The 19,503-nt window shown below is 52.8% G+C and overlaps 1 protein-coding gene across 3 annotated transcripts in view; it reads right to left on the reverse strand.

Annotated features, from left to right (window-relative positions):
* The window catches only part of ACAN (aggrecan), a 62,574-nt gene that overhangs the window by 27,608 nt on the left and 15,463 nt on the right, over positions 1-19,503 (reverse strand). Inside the window, exons 2-7 of one of the 3 annotated variants that reach the window (XM_047738632.1) lie at positions 9,053-9,129; positions 6,274-6,657; positions 5,195-5,369; positions 3,454-3,581; positions 1,853-2,146; positions 246-671 (exon numbers count right to left, since the gene is read on the reverse strand). In XM_047738632.1, the coding sequence (XP_047594588.1) occupies positions 246-671; positions 1,853-2,146; positions 3,454-3,581; positions 5,195-5,369; positions 6,274-6,657; positions 9,053-9,122 (1,477 nt within the window). In that variant the 5' untranslated portion in view covers positions 9,123-9,129. Of the gene's footprint in view, positions 1-245; positions 672-1,852; positions 2,147-3,453; positions 3,582-5,194; positions 5,370-6,273; positions 6,658-8,498; positions 8,791-9,052; positions 9,130-19,503 lie in introns of those variants that run through there. The other 2 variants (XM_047738633.1, XM_047738635.1) reach the window with 2 other exon arrangements.

A 19,503-nucleotide genomic window follows, 5' to 3' on the forward strand; every position in this document is an offset into this window, starting at 1 on the left:
TGCTTGACACATACTCCCATTTCCACCTACGATTTCATTTGAAGGAAATGCTTTGTGGCAAAAGAGCATGGGGGTCACTCTCTGGCCCCCCTCCTTGTTTTACAAGCGAGGAGAACCAAGTCTGAGGGGAGGAAGGCTTGGCCCAGGTCTCAGGCAAAGTTGAAGGTACAGATCCTTAAGTACTCCAAGTTCTTTCCACCTCCCCCACCAGCCCCCATGCAGCCCCCTGAGGGGCGGGCACTTACCCCCAGGCAATCGCGGCCGCCCAGACACCTCAGCTGTGCCTGGGGCTGCGGTCACCTGCACAACATGGTCCTCACTGGTGAAGGCAGTGAAGGCTGGGCCGGGCGTAGCGGGAACACCCCAGGGCCCGGTGATCTCTCCAGTCCTGTTCTCAGCCTCAGGGAAGGCAGTGGCCCCTCCAACAGTGGCAAATGTGAAGGGCTCCTCGGGCTCCGGGGTGAACGTGAAGGGCTCCTCGGGCTCCGGGACAGTGGGAGAGACACCGAAGACAGGTCTCACAGTGAGGATCACGTTGCCTCGGGCTTCACCCTCGGTGACATTTCCAGGCAGCGGCAACTCCACATCAGGCCAGGTCACGGTCTGGATGGTGATGTCCTCCTCGCCGCCCACCCCGAAGAAGTTTTCTGGGATGTCCACAAAGTCTTCACCTGGGGTGGGGAGAGAGACAGGCTTTAGTGGCTCAACCTAGGGCTGGCTTGAGGGAGATGAGCGGCAGATCCACCTCCTTCCCCACCAGGGAAGGAAAGCTTTCCGTCTCCGTGGGATCATGCCACGAGACACTGACCGAGCGGCTCACTGCTTATATGACCAGTCCGGCTAAACCTCCCTTCCTGATCAACGCCTGCTGCCTCCTCACCTATCTTCTGGGTACCCGATGCTGTAACTGGCCAGCAGGACAAGGTAAATCAGTTAAGAAGCAGAACTGAGAAAGCTTGCCAAAGATGTGGGAGCCCATGACGTGGGTGAAAAGGACCTAAGATCACTGCCTGCCTTGGTCATGAGCCAAAGAGTGACTGGCAAGGACAAGCCAGTCAATCATTTTAAGAAAGAGGAGACCCACAAGTGTGCTACCACTTCCAAAAGGCTGGTTAGGATATTGAAAGGTTAAGAGAGGCTTTGGGGGGAATCTTTGTTCCTTTGGCATAAATGCCTCTCTTTGGGTAAAGTCAGGCCATGAAAGCCAAACAGGAAGGAGCTAGGCCACCGTGCTGTCCCAATTTGTCATAACAGGGACACAGCTCCATAGTATCCATGTTTTTTTTTTTTTTCCTCTAAGAATTTAGCATGTATCCCTAATCCAGACTGTGTAACATGAGATAAAAACCTTATTTTTAAAAGGTTTAGTCTAAATTTTCAAAGTAAATTGTAGGTCAACTCTGTCCCCACCTGCCCACTCTTTTCAATGACCCTGTGGTCCTTCTGCACACTGGATTCCAGAGGGTGGATAACGGTGCCCGCCTCTGGGGGGGGGGGCATGGTTTCATGCCCGCCACCCACCCCTCGGACAGATGGGAACATTGAGGCTTTCCCTGGCTGCACAGTCGCCCGTGGCAGAGCTATGACTCCAACCTGAGCAAACACAGATTCTAAGCTCGCTCTTCTAATCCTCTTCTGAGCTGACGAGACAGGGCGGGATCCTGTCGCCTATGGTGCCTCTCCCTTAGGTGTTCTAGGAGCTAGTGACAACAGGGGTATTGAGACATGGGGTTTAGGCACCTGTGGCCCCTTGAAGGGGTAGAAAACAACCCCCATTCCCAGCTCCCCTCCACTGGGCCCCCATTCCCATGGCACAACGCCCCCCTCTTCCTGGCATCCCTCTGAGCCCCACCTGTGTAGCAGATGGCGTCGTAGCGGGACAAGGGGTCAGGGTAGCCCGTCTGGTTGGTGTGCAGGTAGACGGTCCGCACACCCAGGAGGTTGCCCCCGCAGTTGGGCCGGGCCTTGGAGATGGGGTAGCGCACGCTGCGATCGGCCAGCCAGCCGGCACTGCACACATCCATGCCGCCCTGCCAGGCCAGGTAGAGCTGGCCCGTGGTGGCCAGCCGTGCGCCCAGACGCCGGCACTCGTCGGCCGCCTCCTGGAAGGTGAACTTGTCCGGAGACGTCGCATAGAAGACCTCACCTGTGAGGGACGGGGTGGGCAGGGTGAGGACCTCTGTCCCCTCTCCTGCCCTGCATCCCCAGGGAATCCATGTGACTCCTAGGCTCCAAACTCCTGCTCTAAAGCATCCTTGCTCACGCTCTGCTGTGCAACGTACCCCCTCCCAGGGCATCTTTCCTAAGAGTTAAGCATTGTCCATGCAAGCAATCCTTTAAAAAAAATTCAAGTTGTGATGGGAAGAACAGGTATTAGGCTTTGATCTTCCTAGCGGTGGTTCACAGATGGGGGTCTCTAGGCCCCAAAGCGTCCATAAGGGCCTCATGAGCTCTTTTTACTATTTTCACAAACCTAAGCATGTTGTGTGGAGGTAGGGGTTGGGGGTGGGCATCTGTTTCCTGGGAAGGCGCTGGTTGTCCCCACTTAGTGGCAGCTCTGATTGGCTGCGCCTTTGGTGAGCCAAGAATGGGAACACAAATATTTGCTCCTTAATAGGCCCTGAGCACAGGGGCGAGAGCAAGGGAGCCCAGGGGTGAGAAAGCAGGGACTGTCCCAGCCTCAGAATGAGCCAGGTTGTCAGGTCTTATCTCCAGCCTGGGGGAAGCTGCAAACTTGGGTGGGCTGGGGGCAGAGGCGGCAGAGCCTGGAGTGTCAAAAGGGGTGATGTGTGCAGATGGCAGAAGAGAGAGTCTTCCACATGCCTGGGTCACTCAGGAAGCTCTGCTTGTGATCAAAATGAGCACCCTTCACAAAGCAGAGAAAGACCCCAGCTTCCTTTCTGCCACCACTGAGGCTCTCCAGAACCAGCCCACCAGGAAAGCCTGGATGACGCTGGGGGCTGGCAGCAGGGAAACTAGAGAGGGTTGAAGGACAGCCGGCTCTCCGGGGAACTACATTTCTGATGGACCCACCCTGGAGTGGCCTGGGGTGTCCTTTGCGAGGATGACAAGGCTGGGCTGGGCTTTACTGGTACAGTGACCCTTGGGACAGTGATGGGCTGGTCAGAGCAGCAGGGGTCCTGGCTGGGAGGGGCAGTCCCAGCCCAGCCCAGCAGAGAGACAGAGACAAACGTTCTTGGGCCCAGTAGTGGGACCAGATGGTTGGTAGGTATCCACCGCCTGCTGAGGCTCTTTCCAAAGTGGGGAGTGAGGGGATCTGGGGGCCCGTTCCTTCCCCCCACAGGCCCCCCACCCTCTCTGGGCAAGGCAGAGAGGGGTCTGGTGTGTGCTGCCCTTGGTCTGTGCTCTGCCGCAGAGGAGGCCCACATGGTTCCTAGTATCACTGGGGAGAAGGGGACAGACAGGTGTCTTGGGAAGGGGACAGGGCCTCACCCTCCATCTCCTCAGCGAAGCAGTAGACATCATAGGTCTCATTGGTGTCGCGGATGCCATAGGTTCTCACACCTGGAAACTCATCCTTGTCCCCATAGCAGCCTTCCCTTGGAGTGTGGATGGGGTACCTGCCAGGAACCCAGAGTGGATGTTGTGTGACACTCAGGGGACAGAAGGCATACGTGGCCTGGGCCCTGGTATCCTCCTCCCATGTGGGAGGAAACAGGGACTCACTGGTGTGTTTGCCAGCATCTGCCCTGGATATGGGGACTGTTTGTCTTTTTGGCTTTGTTCCCCAAGCTTCAATGAGATACATGTTTTCACAGTTAGTGGTGATTACAGGCAGCCCCCTTTGCCAAATACATATTGGAACCGAACATCCAGGGCCTGCAAACCTTTTCTATAGAAAGGCCAGAGAGTAAATATTGTAGGTCTTGTGGCCCGCAGAGTCTCATCTTGACCCCTCAACTCTGGCACGGTAGTATGAAGCAGTCACAGAGTTCCCACACGACTTTATGTACAAAAACAAAGGTGGGTTGGATTTGACCCATTGGCCACCATTTGCCAACCTCTACTTTGCGTCATTTGAGTCTCACATCCACCTAACGAGGCAAGTGTTAGAAACACTCCATTTTAACCTGGAAGAAACTGGGCCCCGAGACGATAAACAATTCGCCCAAGGTCACACAGCTTGTAAGTGTCAGAGCTGTGTTTTGAGCCCAGCTCTTTCTGGGGCCACGGTGCAGGCTCTTGCATTATGCTAGGCTGCTGTCTTGTCTTGTCTTCCTGCTCATAGCCTTTGTGTCCTAAGATCTGAAAGATCAACTCAAGATTGTGAAGATATTTTCCTTTGTTTTCTTCTGGAGGCTTTGTGGTTCTGGCTCTTCCGTTCAGAGCTCTGGTCCACCCTGAATGCATGTCTCATCCTGCCTCAACAGGCTCTCATGGCTTGAGATCCCTCGAGGGCAGAGCTCTGTCTGTGCGGCTGGGCTACGCATCCCTCAGCAGCCGCCCGCACGGAAAAAAGCACCAGAAAGCTTAATTTATGTCTTGCCTTGTTAAAAACAACAAGAAAAAAGGGAAGGATTTTACAAAAAAACAAAAAACACCAAAGCCTCGAGAAACTGCAGAGATCATGGCAAAGGGGAACAGGGGTAGGAAGGGTAATGACGGGTAATTTGCTCATTTAGGGTGAAGTTGCTAGCAGCTCTTGATTCTGCCACAGGGCACACTGACAAGGATCTAGACAGGTCAGGAGTCTTCCATCAGCAGAGCCAGACATTGTCACCGGACATTCCAGAATGTGTCATGACCACCCCAGGGGCTCCTATCTGAGATGGTCTGGGACGAGGGGCACAGTTGCTTTATGGCTCACGCTACATTTTCAAATGAATACAATAAGCCCCTTTTAAAAAAAAAAAACCAAGGCACAGCTTTCTGTGCAAGTTCTATATTCTTTTAAAATTCCTTGCAGCCACTAAAAGTATTTGCCTGGGAGCACTGGAGCTTTGTGGAAAAGCACGTGGTGAATTTTTTGCACGCAGCATAGCTGACCCATGATTGTATCTTACCTCATAGCTCAACTGGGCGGTCCCAAATCAAATATTTGCTTCCGAACAACGACATAAGCATGGTTAGAGTAGGCCAAGGCATTGCTCCAGCTCCAGCCCAGGCTGGTCACGGCATCACGGCGGCCGCAGGCCCGGGCTGCCCGACTCTGCATGTGGCCCTGGCAGCATACCTGACAGTCTGGTCGGCCAGCCAGCCGGCGTCACACTGGTGGAAGCCGTCCTCATAGGCGGCCTGCAGCTGCTCGGGGGTGGCGATGATGGCACTGTTCTGCAGGCAGGCCCGCTGCGCCCTGTCGAAGTCCAGCGTGTAGCGCGTGGAGATGGCTCTGTAATGGAACACAATGCCTGCAAGACACGCGCAGGTGGGAGAGCAAGTCAGGCACAGCCTCCTGTCATCAAAGTCCTTGAAGATTTATGGCTATGGTCAAGGGGACTGGTCTGGGCATCTAGCTGATGCGCTGATCTCCCCACAGTCACATGTGGTCCTTCTGCCTTTGCTAAAATACCTCTAGTGACGGGGACCTCACTACCTTACAGAGTACCTGTTTTGAATATCTGATAATCAGAAAGTTCTTGAATTGAACTAAAATTTGCCTTCTTTTACTTTTTTCGTGGCACTCCCAGGCCCCATATTTTCTTCAGGGAAAGAGACACTTAGAGCTCCAAGTATCCTCAGCCCAGGGGCATCCTAGTGGGAACCCTATCCTCAAACTAACTAAAGTAACCCTATCCTCAAACTAACCAAAGTAACCCTATCCTCAAACTAACCAAACTAACCTTGGGCCAAGGAAAGAAAGGGAACCAGGGAGGCTTCATCCCTTTCTCTGGCTTCTGGAGCTGAGAATGGGTCTGGGGTGGGAGGTGGGGGAGGGAAAAGACATCTGGATGAAAAGTCAAGAGACCACTCTGGCTCGCTTCCAGGGAAACGTCAGGCAGATCACCTAACCTCAGTTTGCTTATCTGTAAAATGGGGTTGATCATGGAATCATGGGATTGTAGCAAAGCACAAACTTTCACTTACATGTGATGATGGTCAAGATGTTTTTAAGTCCCTCAAAGTCCAGAGAGAATGACAGTCCCATCTCTGTGTTACAGAGACACAACTGAAGCTAAGTGACTTGACTCAGGTGGGTGGAAGCTGGCGGGGTAGGAGGTGGGGTTTGAAAACCAGCCTGCCTGCATCCACTCCCGTGAGCATACCATTCTGGTTCTTTACCCAGGTGAAGCAGTGTCCCTGGGACGTTCTCACCTTTCACCACGACCTCTACGGTAGCCTCGCTGTCCTCAATGCCGTGCATAACCTCACAGCGGTAGATCCCAGAGTCATTGGAGCGAAGGTTCTGGATTTCCAAGGTGGCGTCGCTGGGGATGGCCGGGTAGTTGGGCAGCGAGACCTTGTCTTGGTAGGCACTGTTGACCCGCACCTGCCCTTCCGTGGCTACCAACAGGACCACCTCCTTCTCCTTGGAAATGCGGCTCCACTTAATTCTCGGGGCGAGGGGGGCAGTGGAGGGGGCGGTGGTCACAGGATGCATGGGGTCGATGAAGTAGCAGGGGATGGTGAGGGAGTTCCCCAGGAGGACCCGCAGAGGGGATGGTTCGGGGATGCTGACACTCAGCGAGTTGTCAGGGTCTGTGGGGCAGGGACAGAGCTGTTAGTGACTGGAGAGGACCACCCAGCTTCATGGTCAGTTCTGGAAATGACAAAACCCCGTGAGTGCGTCTGTATTTACGGCGTGTGTGTGTGGGACACTCCTGTACCATCTGGAATTCTGGGAAGCTTTGCAACACCTTTTTCAGAGCAACCTTCCTCAAGAACCCCGGTCTCCTCACCTCAAGACAGGAACTATGGGACTGGAAAAGGGCTGCAGGGAGGGCAAAGGAAACTTTAGAGCTGAGATTCCCCTTCTCTGTTTCTCAACCTGGGGTACCCCAGGGGATATCAAGCCATAAGAGAAACAGGACCCTGATCTTCCTGAAATGACAGCTTAAAGATTTGGGGGAAAATCACTTCCGGGCAGGAAAAATTGTGATGAGGAAGAAAAAAAAAATCCACATGATGTTTAAAGCTCAGATGCAAAATGACATAGACACTTGAGGTCTGCTTTGGACTCCATCCTGTCTTTGCGGAAGGACAAGGCATTTTCTCCTGCTGTTGGGGACTCAGGCATGGGGGGGCCAGCTGGAGAAGCGTCGGAGAAGAGTAGACATTCATGTACGTCCGCAAAAAGTCAGAGAGGGGTGGGGGTTGGGAGTGGCAAAAAATCACGGAGAGTATTGGCAGGGAAGATGTCACATGTTTACCAAATCCACTTAGAAGTAAAAGATCTTCCTGGAATGGGAAAGAAACAGCTTTTGCAAAAATAGCACCTTTCACGGCAGGTCATAGACTTATGGGACCCTTTTTTTTTTTCCCAGGAGAGCCCACAGGTTGAAAATAAAAATGTCTCAGATATTTGTGGGTGGTAAATACGTAACAGGGCAAGGACGGGGGGCAGGAAAGTTTGGGGGGGCCCAGCCCTAAGCTTTGAGGTTCTGGGCAGCCACTATTAGGTCCCTCCACAAAAATCTCCCTCTGATTGCTCAGCCCTCACCCCACAACACAGCATGGTTTTAGAGCTGGCTGTTCTCCGGTTCTCTGGGGAGAGCTAAAAGTGACTGCAGGGCCCAACGCTGCAGTTTTTAACCCACTGAGCCACCCAGGCGCCCTAACGCTGCAGTTTTTAAAGCTCTCATGTGACCCTATGAACTGGTTTGCCTGTGTGGGCAAACCACCCAGGTTACAGCCAGGGGCTGGATATTTGTGGGTCCCCGAGCGAGAGTACAGATGGAGACCCATATATCCTATGTATAAATATTTAAAAGTTATAAATCAAGTCCACAGATTGTTAAATAAAATATGCTCTATCTTCTTATTTGACAATGATACCTTTCAAAATGAAAAGCCAGATTCTAATTTAGAATTCTTGGATTCCCCAGCGTTTTGCACTGGGCTCTGGTGGCCAATCAGGAGGCCGCCTTCTTTGCCAGTTCTCTGCACCGTGAGGGGTCTGCGCTTATCCCAGCCCTCACACCCCAGCTCTGTCCACACCGCACACAAACAGCCACCCCTTGACCTCTCCCTCAGGCCTGGGACGGCTCTCACCAAGAGCATGGTACTCCCTCTTGGAGGATGGGTCCTGGAAGTGGCTTGGGTCCACTTGGGTAGGGAATTTGGGGCATGCTGGGTATCCAGAGTGTGGTCTAAAGGGAGAGAGCCTAGATCGGGATGGACATGTCCCTACAGACCCCTCATCCTTTAAGGAGCACTGGGGCTGGAGGAGGGCCGGAGGGAAGCCCTAAAGTGCATGGCCCAGAGCAGGGGCCTCTCTTGCCTAGGTCTAAGGGAGATACAGCTCACTTTGGGGCAAACCTGTCCTGCAGTCAGTGGACAATTTGTTCACTTGGTTGAGGGCTCCATGATCAGAAACCCACCTCGTGCCTGCCATATGCGAAAGACCCCGCGGGGTCTTCCCGAGGACGGCTTGCCGAGAAAAACAAAGACCTGCGTGATGTGTTGGGGACTTCTTTTTGCTTCTCAAGGAATTTTCTCTTCTTTGATGTTCTAGAGGATCCTCCCTTGGCAGCTTTTCCTCTTTTGGCTTATTTATAATCCCGCCCCAACCCCAAGCTCAGCGTGTGGTGGTTTAGGGTAAGAGCCACAGAGAAGAGATGGGAAGATGGACACCCGTCAAGAGCTCTCCCTCTCGGTTGCCCATCTGCGAGGACGGCCCGGAGCGACCAGCGCCAGGGCTCCTGGGCGCATGCGCGTGCGTGCGTGCGTGCGTGCGTGCGTTCAGGCGCACGGGCGCGCTCTCCGCGCAGCTAGGCTTGCCTTCCATAGGGAAGGGGCAGTCAGGGCCGGGAAAAGGCCCGGAAGGGGGCGATTATATCCCTGGGAGCAGCAGCACTCAGTTCGCGACCCAGTACCGGAATCCAGTCTTCTGCGGCTGGCTGGATGCGCGAGGCACACGCGGGGGTGTCCTTACCTGAAGCTTCTAGGGAGCTGACGGCTGTGATGACTCTCAGAGTCACAAACACCAGGAGTAAAGTGGTCATAGTTCACCTGGAAGAAGGGAGGCGGAGGGGTTAGTTGGAGGTTCAGATATGGTGAGATTGGGGGTCACGTGGCACAGGACACAAGGTGACAATTCCACGGGTAGAGATCTGACATCCCATCAAGATAAGGTGGCTGCGTGTGGTTCGAGGGGTATCTCCTCCAAGAATCCTCTCTTCGTAAAGCCCCCACGGATGTCTCCGTTTGATGACACGTGCGACGCTGGAAACCTCCTCCTGTCTCTTCTAGGGCATTTCCCACCTTCTGACCTGTAAAGGCTGTGTCAGAAGGATCCCTGTGATGGTTGTTGTCATGTCGACTTGACTGGACCCTGGGCTGCTCAGATATTTGTTCAGACATCATTTTGGGTGCATCTGTGAGGGTGTTTTTGGATGAGGTGAACATTTAAGTTGGTAGACTAAGTAAAGCAGGTTGCCTTGATAATGTGGGTGGGCCTCGTCTAATCAGTGGAAGGCGTGAATTTTTAAACAAACAAACAAACAAACACTGAACCGCTCCCAGGAGAGAGCCCATTCCTCCTGCCAGATGATCTTCAAACTGCCTTCAGATTTTCACTGAAACATTGGTTCTCCCTGGGTCTCGAGTCTTCAGACTCAGGCTGGAACTATACCCTGGCTTTATTGGGCCTCCGGCTTACCTGGTACCTCCAGAATCATGTGAGCCAATTCCTTACATCAATTCCTTTCTCTATAGATGCACACATCCAATTGATTCTGTCTCTTTGGCGAAGTCTGTTATAATCCCCCAGGCCCAGAGAAATGAAATCAGTTAGCCAACCTCCTTGATGGAATACAGGCCTGCCCCCAACTTCTAATTTGGGAATCTTGTGTGTTTTTAGGATAAAGAAAGCCCGAGCTTTGGAACACAATTCACAGGGGCCTGGGTCAAGCCAGGGGAAGGACTCCCAAACAGGGAGCCCTTGAGGAAGCTTTGGGATGGGCAGATTAATCATGGAGGAGAGCAGTGAGAGCCCAGGACCCCCAGATCCCTCCTACTGGCTCAAACAATGACTTCCTGGGAATCAGAAAAGCCTTCCTTATTGTTATCTGCAGTAAAACTGTCATGCCAAGTATACAAATACATGACAACCACAAAATAAAGGCCTCTCCTGCATAGCTGGGCCCCTGACTCCAAGTGGGTCAGTGCAGGTAGACCCCAAAAAGACCCCATTAAACTTACAAGAGATCAACCAGAACAGTGGTCGTCAACCTTGGCTGTATATGGAAATCACATGGGCTTCAGCCTGGTCTTGAGGCATTTTAAAAGCTCCTTAGAAGGTTCTAATGTGTGGCCAAGACGGAGCACCACCAGCTAGAGAGTGTGCAGTCCCGTGGCAGACCCCGTGGCTGGCACCCCATGACAGGTGCCTCATGATGTTTCCTGAGTTGCTCTGTTGGTGGGACCAGCACTGGCACCTGTCCTCCCCTCCTCTCCAGTCTGGGAGCATTTCATCTTGGTTTAAGAAGTATCTGCGTCACAGATGCTCCTTGTGGGGTGGGGGGAGGGAGGTGGAAGGGATGGAGGACCTGGAACAAAGACAAGCATGGAGCTTTGGGGAGGCTGGGACAGCACCCCTGGGTTCCCCACTGTGTCAGAGTCTGATGGCCCAGTAGGTGTCACTGTTGGCTCAGTCACCATCAGCTGGGGGGAGGGCAGCTCCTGGGCTCCCCTCCCAGGAATGCTTGGGGGAGGGGCAGGTAGGGCTCAGGACTCTGGGTTGACCCAGCCAGTTGTTTTGAGTGACCTTTCTTTCCATCACTGTCATTCATGCCACATACGTTTGTCACCTGAGAGATGGAAAGACTGTGTAGGCCCCCGCTCAGGGGACAGAGATGAGTGCGTGAGGCATGTTTCCCTCTCACCATAGGACACCTGGAAAATCCCAGAGACCTAACAAGCAGTCCCTTGCTTCTCCTCAGAGATGTTTCTCCTTCGATGCTGCCTTCCTTCTCTGGGGTTCCAGGTCCTGGCTCAGTGTAGGGCCACTCACATGTGGCACTCCTTTTCAGGCCCAGTGTGACCAGTTGTGGGAAATTGTCCCCCAGAGGCTAGAAGGGTAAGGTGTCCCCTCCTGTCTGGGGAGGGAGCTAGACTTGCAAGCTCCTCTCTACCGAGAGCCTCCGGGATATGGTGTCCAGACACAGGGCCCGCCTGTTCTTCCCTCAGAACACCCTCCACTGGGAATTTCTGTGTATGTTTTTGGAGGCGTGTTTCTTCCCAAACTCCATGAACAAGCCCGCCATTGTCCCAGAGGCAGTGCCTCTCTGTGGGGCTGGGGCCCGCTCTGTTTTTCTCCCTGGCCTCCACCAGGAATGGAAAGGGCAGGGGCTTGGGGTAGAGGTGGACTGGACAGAGAAACTAATTTTATTTCTTCTTCTTTTTTTAAGACAAACTTTGGGATAGAAACATTGCAATAAATATGCTCTTGTGTTTGTGTTTTCTCAGCTGTAAAGAAAATAGGGAGAAATACCATTCTGTCCAGCTTCCAAGTGTCTCCAGGACTCACTGAGTCTTTTATGGAAGGAGATGGACTCTGCCAGCCTGTCAACAGGGAGGCCTTTCTCCACGGGAAGCACAGCGAGGTGGTGGTGAGGGGACGGGGCTGGGGCAGAGGAAGGGGATTGGGGTGTCTGGATTGAAGTGAAACGAGGAGTTTGGGGGAGCATGATGGGAGGGTGGGGGCTGAGGGGGTTCTGTGTGTGGCTGGGTGGGTCACCAAGGAACTGGCTTTCTCAGGAGAGAAGAACTAGGAGACCTGACAGGGGGAAGTAAGCTTAGTAGTGTTTTTGAACTGAGCTGAAGGGGTGTGTGTGTGTGTGTGTACGTGCACACACTCACGTGTGCGTGCCCCATAGCTGGAGATAGGGCAAACCTCCACCTTCTCATCAGCTAGACTCTGCCTCATGGTTGCCAACCCAGCCAGGGCCTAAGCCTTTACTCCACCAAATTAAGAGACCGGATGGGCAGCTCACCCCCTTGCCTTGAAGCCCTCTTCCAGGACATCCAATGGAGACCCCCAGACCTGAGACCCCCCTCTCTAGAATGGAGACTTCTAGGCCCAGTCCTGGCTTGGCCACCTACTACTTTAATACCCCAGGACCCAACCCCATGGCTGTTTCAAGACCAAGTGAGATAATATACCAGTCCGGCTCTCCTATCTGGGGCGGAAACTGTGTCCCTGGCTTGGAGGTGTGGCGCTCAGCAGGCAGCCATCAACACCACTCTCCCCCTGATGTCTCTTGGTGGCAGGACTGGGTGAGCTGACCGGAAGAGGGGCCAGTGGCTGGGGTTTATAGCCATGACCTCCCTGCCAGGGATCCTGTCCACATGGCCAAGACAGGTGGTCTTTTTGTCTCTAACTGAATAGGAGAGGCCCACTCCTTCACAAGGTGGCTCATGTCGTGGCTGAAGCTGGGGTCCAATGACCCGCCCCCATTATAATTTCCACCCCTGAACTCCTCCCTCAGGGACCACACTGAACATGTCCACTCCTCTTTCAAGGGACTCATGCCAGATCTCCAGGGGTTCCCTCTGCTTTCCCGTCTTCTGTTCTCCCACAGACCTGCCCGTTCCTTCAAATCTTCCTCCTGTGCCCTCCAGACCTCGCCTCCCTTCCTGGAGCTACAGAAAGCCAGAGCTGGAAGAGACATCAGCGAATGGCAAGTTCAACTCCTTCAGTTTACAGGTGACGAAACTAAGACCCAGAGAGGTTAAGTGACTTGCTCAAGGCCACACAGTAAGTTGGAGGTGGAGCCAGGACAAGGACCCAGTTCTAGGGACCCGGTCATCATCGTCCCCTGTTGTCAGCTCTACGAGTCTGTCTTGTGCCTCAAAGTCTCCACAGCCCTCCGCAGAGTGCCCAGCACAGAGAGAGGTCATGCAGGAAATATCTGCTGAATGAATGAATGAACAAAGGGAGGCCCGAGTACCCCAGGCCTCTGTCGGAGGAGAAGGGACGCTGGAGGCTCACATTGGTTGAGCCCACAGTTGTGGGATAGAACACTCCCGTTTTGCAATCAATAAATCTCAGCTACATCGCTGGTGATGTACTTGGCCGTGTTCCTTCATGTCAGCACGCTGGTACAGCCTGTGGCTTTGGGAAGGTCACAACCCGTGTGCAGCCCAGGGATGAGACAAGTAGGGACTTCCCTTCCTGGGGTCCCAGGGAGAACCAGCGGGACGCCAAGGCTAGGCCGCATTGGCTGGGCAGAGATAACTTCCCATATCTCTTTCCAACTTGGTGTTCAACGATGGCACACTGGGAGATTGAAATTGGTCATGGGACTATCTCTAGCACGGAAAATGAGGGAACACCACAAATGACAGCTTTTGGCTTTCCCTGCCTTTTTGGGAGTGGGCTTACCAGCACACTACTGGAGGCATCTAACGCTAAACAAAGAACCAGGCTGGTTCGCCTCCCCGGACTAGGACTGCTGCTACAGCCAAGTTAGCACCTAGGTTTTCTCCTACGTATGCTAGCTCTGCCTCACCATGTACACTGTGACCTCCTTAAGGCTGAAAGTCAAAGCTTATGTTAAAAAAAAAAAGAATTCCCTCCACATTAACTCATGCAACGCTGGGGACAACAAAAAATGGTATTCGATTCCTACTTACTGGTGAACCAGTGGATGCCTGAATTTGGTAGACTGGTTGACCAGTAGGATTAGTCAGTAACTAAGTGGCTCTGTGTCCGTGACTTCAGTCCTGGGGAGAGATTTAAAAGGACCGAAGCCATCCATTCCCCCAGCCCCTGGCCCCCAGCAGATCACTTATCTGTGGGTTAATCTCACAATAGTGCCTCTTTTCTTGTCGTTCACAGACAAGACCCGTCCTACCTCGTGTGGCATGGTGTTGACATATGCACCTAAGATTGGGATTTCAAGACCAGCATAGAGAATAGGACAGCGATCCCATACCAAGTACACATCTAGCCAGAGTGACCCCAAGTGCAGCTGCTAATTAATGGTGGGATGGTATGGAAAGGGAAAGCCAGGCAGCTGATTCCAGTCCTAGCTCTGTTCTAACTCACTGGGGAACTCATGGAAGCCCTCAGTTTTTCCATCTGTAAGCTGGAATCACAGCACAGGCTTCGCCCCTTGTGAAGGTATTTTTTTTGTGAATGCGAAGATTCTTTTTGTATTTTCTCCTCTCTCCCTCTTCCTCCTATTCCTTATTCTCTGTGTCTTTTTCCACATCTTTGATTTCCTTATTCCTCTTTTGTTATTTGTTCTGTTGTCACTGAAGCATCTGGAACTCTTGACAATCACTAATGCGGGGTCCACTCTGGGGGTGGGTGTGAGTTCCCAACTGAGAGAGTTCCCACTCCTGGACCTTCCATTGGTAGGGAGGAGCCCTGCAGGTATCCTGAGTCCTGGCTTTGCTGGTGCTCCCAGAAACCCAAGGAGAACTAGCTCCTGTAGCCCAGCATAGCGGCTCCTCCCCCAAATCTGTCAGGGCAGGTGCCTGAGGGAAAGCGATGGCCGCTACACAAGTCCACTTCTGCTCAGCAGGGTTATGGTAGTCCTTGCTAACTTCCTTCCAGGGATTTTCAGGGTGGGTTTTTAAAAAGCTCTAAGCAAGCCACACCTGATTGAATGGCTCCTGTCTCAGCCGGTACCTACAAAAACATGAATTCACTTGCTCAGGAGTGTCTGGATTCCCATTAGCGAGCTCCGCAGAAGGGCCAGTAGAGCCCTCCCCTGAGCTGGGTCTTCTGGACCTTTCTAATGTCCCACCCTCACCTTTGGCCGCTGGAAGCGCTGGCCAGCTCCTTGCTGCTTCTCATGCTCCTGATTGCAGGGAGGGGGAAGCTAAGTGAAGAAAGCCCTTTCTGAACTCAGCTTCAGAAATCAGCCCAAGGAGCTGTTTCTGCCAATGCCAGTCTGTGGCCAACCTCACCATCCCAGCGTCCCAGCCAGGGTCTAGGTTTTATGGGTTCCACAGTTTAAAAAAAGAAAAGAAAAAAAAAAAAAAAAAGCAGGCCTGGGTTTGCTGAAGGCCTGCGTGGTGGGAAGGGGAAGGCCCTGCCTATGGAGGTGGGGGCTGAGCAGAGCAGAGAACTGGAAGGAGCAGACCCTGGTCAGGGCATGGAGGACATACAATACTGTAGAAGACAACCACTTTTTTCCTCTCTGGCCTTTCTGCCTTGATTTCCTTCACCCACTGATAAATGTCCTTGCTAGGGACTTTTAGCTGATAACTGCTTGACTTGGATCCGTTGTGACGAGAGATAGGCTGTTCTTCCTTTGCTCTCTGGGGTCCACTGTGAACGCAGGCTCTGGGCAATTCCCTGAAGTGGTCTCTGCTCCAGTTTTCCGGGAAAAAATGCAGTATGGGAGAAGATGAAAACCTTAAAAATACAACCTGAATTCATACCTTTGACCCACAACTTGTTATTTGGGTGAAGCTGGGCAAATTTTTTGCCATCTCTGGCCAGAAAATCCCTGGGTGAGGCTTCTGGAAATGGCTTCTTTCCAGTTAAGAGGAGAGGCAGGGAACCATGTTCTAAACTTCTTCTTGTTCCTTCCAAATCACAAAACAGAAGTTTCTATGTCCCCTAGGTAGTCTGATCCTGTTGGGGGAGCTGGCAGGAGGAGTGGGGAGAAAGGGAGCTTCTATCCCACTGAAAGCTTCAATCAGAAGGGAGAGCTGAAGCAAAGGTGAAGCTTGGCCTGTGTATTTCACGAGAGCACAGGGTTCTTGGAGTGAAAGCCAGCCCACCTCTCCCATGGCCTGCAAGGCCCTACTTGATCTGCCCCCGTTCCTGCTTACACCACGTCTCCTACTTCCATTTCCAGCCATATTCTAGCTGCCCCTTAAGCACAAAAACTTGTTTCCTTTTTTTTTTTTTTTAACAGAGATAGATCACAAGAGATCACAAGTAGGCAGAGCGGGGTGGGGGGTGGGGAGCAGGCTCGCTGCTGAACAGAGAGCCCGATTCGGGGCTTGATCCCAGGACCCTGAGACCACGACCCGAGCTGAAGGCAGAGGCTCAACCCACTGAGCCACCCAGGTGCCCCAACTTGTTTCCTTCTAAGAGCCTTTTGGTATCTGGTATACACAAGATACACTTGTGTATCTCTCCCTAGCTGGCCATCTTGCAACATTCCAGGCTCAGTCCAAAGGTCCTTTCCCTGACCACCCTGTTCCTTCACCCTCACCTGGTGCCTCCCTGATATTGTTTATTTATATTATTATTGGAAATTATCGTCCTTTCCTGTGTGTTGATGATCTGTTCCCCCTCCCAGAATATACGCCCCGTGAGGGCAGAGACTTTCCTCTCTTTTGCTCACTGGCCTGTTTCCAGTGCCTAGAACAGCGCCTGGCACACAGCAGGTAAATAAAAAATGTTCATCAACTATGTGGATGGACGGTTCTTAATACATGGGCAATGTCCCTTCTGGATTAAGTTTGGGAATGCAAGGAGTGGTGAGCTTAAGGCTGATCATAACTGTTGGATGTCACCTGATTTCAAGATATTCCTGCCTCCTCAGCCTTGGAGACCATGAGAAGCCCTCAGAGAAAGGGTAACTGGGAGCAGGGGCTGTCAGGGGAGCTGGGAGCATTCCTGTAATCCATGGAAATATTCATACATTGCCCATGGAAACACTTATTCATGTTCTTCTCCTGCTAGGAGAGGACCAGGAGTAGGGCAGAAGGGCCATGTATGGAGGGGGAAGGGACTCCAAAGATCCAAGGACAAAACAGAACTTGGAGCCATGCTGGCATCTGATGAAGGCTGCATTTACAAGAGGCTGGGGGGGAGGCTGAGTCTGGGAGCTGAGAAGAAAGGTTGGCCATCGGTCTTGCTTCCTAAAGGCTGGGTGCCTGCAGCCATCATGGCCCCAAAGGGAGGGGGGCAGCACTGGAGGGAAAAATTCAGCTCAACACCACCAACCTTTCCCCATTATGCCCTCCTCTCTCCACTCGCCATTGCAAATTCCCAGTAAAACCAGCTTAAAGTGGAGGCGTACATGGTACGATTAATGGTTCCCGGACACTCAGGGACTTTTAGCTTTGCCCCGTTCTCTCTGTGGAAAAAACCCTAGGACTTGGGACCCACCCCTTCCTGCTCTCAGACTTCCCTTCCAGCTGGGCACTTAGAGGTTTTCTCTGCATTAATTTCAGACGATGTGTAAATATCGAACCTGGGATTTTGGAAGGGAGTGTCCTTCAGCCCAAACTTTCCATCAGGCACAAGCTCCTTTTCTGGGGCAGGGATCCTGGGCCAAGAGCTGAGTTCCCTCCACTCGGTGCTCACCGCCAACCTGGCAGAACGGAGAACGCCTTCCTGCCGGGGTTTGGGAAGGGGCTAGAGGGTCCAGTGTGACGCCTCGGTGGCCTCCCCAGCTGAGAATGGAGCCCAGGTTTACAAAATGATCTTTGGTAGAGGTGTCTGGAAGCCGATAGTCCTGGTGGAAAGGTCTGCTTGTCAGAAAGGGCCATCAGGTGTTTGGGGTGACAGCTGAGTCCCTGGGCAGGCAGATGGCCAGGTGCCTGGCTTGTGGCTGATGGGAAACAGGGGGCCACTGTCTCCCTGGGGCAGACGCTCGGGTTCTGTAAATTTAGTCCCGGGGTCTAGTCAAGAGTAAGTGAGAAAATGGATTACTGGAGAAAAAAAAACCTCATTCACTTTTTTCTTTTTCTTTAAGATTTTTAAAGTAATGTCTGCACCCAACACAGCACTCGAACTCACAGCTCTGAGATCAAGAGTCACACCTTCACCTCATGGCCATCCTTCACGCATACTCCTTTCCCTTTCTTATAGCATGAGCTCTGAAAAGCAGAGGATTCTTTTTCAGCTCTCATGTGGAAGGAATAATTATTTGCCTTTCCTCTGGAAAAGTTCCAGCCATTTTTGGCTTTCCTCCTTCCCTCCTTTCCTCTGTCAAACTCTGTAGTGGGTGCTGAGGAGGATGGAGGGATGGACCCATGCGTATCCGCCCCCAGGGCTCACTGTGTGGGATGGGAGATAAGATGTATGAATAAATCCTACAATCCAAGAGGAAAGGTCTCTCTGGTTGAGAGAATTCTGGGAGCTGAGAAGATGCAGAAATCACTCCGTTTGGGAGGCCTGGGAGTGCTCTGAGGAAAAGGTAACATTTGAGCTGAGCCTTAATAGACAGACAGGGACCCAAAGGGAGAGGGAAAGGGCCTTCGAGGAGGGAAGGATCACATGAGCAAAGGTATGAAGAAAGGAGTACATCCAACTGGTGTAGGATTAAATGAAGTTACAAACAAGGTGGGGCCAGGGGGCCAGATTCTGAAGAACCCCTGTAATTAGGCTAGTGAGTCACTTACACCTTCTGCAGGTGATGGGGAGGCTCTGGGGAGGGTGGGGGGAGGTGTGTGTGTTCAGGAATGTCCTGATCTGAGGTGTGTTTCAGAAGGAAACCGAAGCTTCTCTAGCTGTCGCTGGCCCCCACCTCTGGGAAGTATCACCAGGACCCCACTGTGACCAAGTTCACCCTCCTCCATGAGAGCAGGATCACACGTGGCCTGCAGCATTCGTCTGTCTCCGCAAGGAGATGGTGCCCACTGTGGGCACTGGGCTCGTCCTTCCTTGGGTCTCCTGTGTACCTGAGCACCGACAACTACATCCTCTAAAAATGACCCTGTATTGAAAGCTGACCCCAAGCCAGCATGGTGCCCGACAGCAGTCTGAACAAAGGTGTTGTCTCATTCAATGCTCACAATCATCCGGAGAGGGGGTCCTGGAGACAGAGGCTTAGAGCAAGTCAATGACTTCCCTCAAATCCCACAGCCAGGGAGTGGCAGGGTCAGGATTCAAACCCAGGTCCCCCTGACTCCTAACCTGTTCTCTGCTTCGCACATATATGCTAGCAATGGGGTTTGGTGCAGAGGGCGGAGCCTGTCAGGAGTCCGTTCTCATTGTTCAAAGGCCTTTGACCATGTACAGACCCAGCCTTAAAGCATGGCTTTCGTTCACAGACATTTGCCGAGTTCCTCCTACAAAAGGAGTTTTCCCATGGATGGGGCTAAGCTTTAGAGTTGGATCAGAGCACCCAGCCACCTTGGGGCTGTAGAACAAGGCTGAAAACCCTGAAGAGCTTGCTCTCTGAGCCCCTCACAGACCCCCTCTGACTCTCAGCTTGCTCCAGAAGAGTTGGCCAAGAGTCATGAGCCCGGGCATGACCTTATGCTGCTCCCCCTGTCTCCTCCCCTTCCAGCTGTCTCCAGCATGTACCCAGTGCTCAGCCAGCCTTCTCTGGCTGTGCCACTCTGCCCTGCACAGCTGTCAGGATTATGGGGCCTAATAGTCTCCCAACAGGATGCCAGCACAGCCGCCTTCCAGAAAGCACCTTCGAAGGACTCCCGCCATCCTCTGCCTCCAGGCCTCCG

The sequence above is a fragment of the Lutra lutra genome, chromosome 7, assembly GCF_902655055.1.
Source record: "Lutra lutra chromosome 7, mLutLut1.2, whole genome shotgun sequence".
Taxonomy (NCBI): Eukaryota; Metazoa; Chordata; class Mammalia; order Carnivora; family Mustelidae; genus Lutra; species Lutra lutra.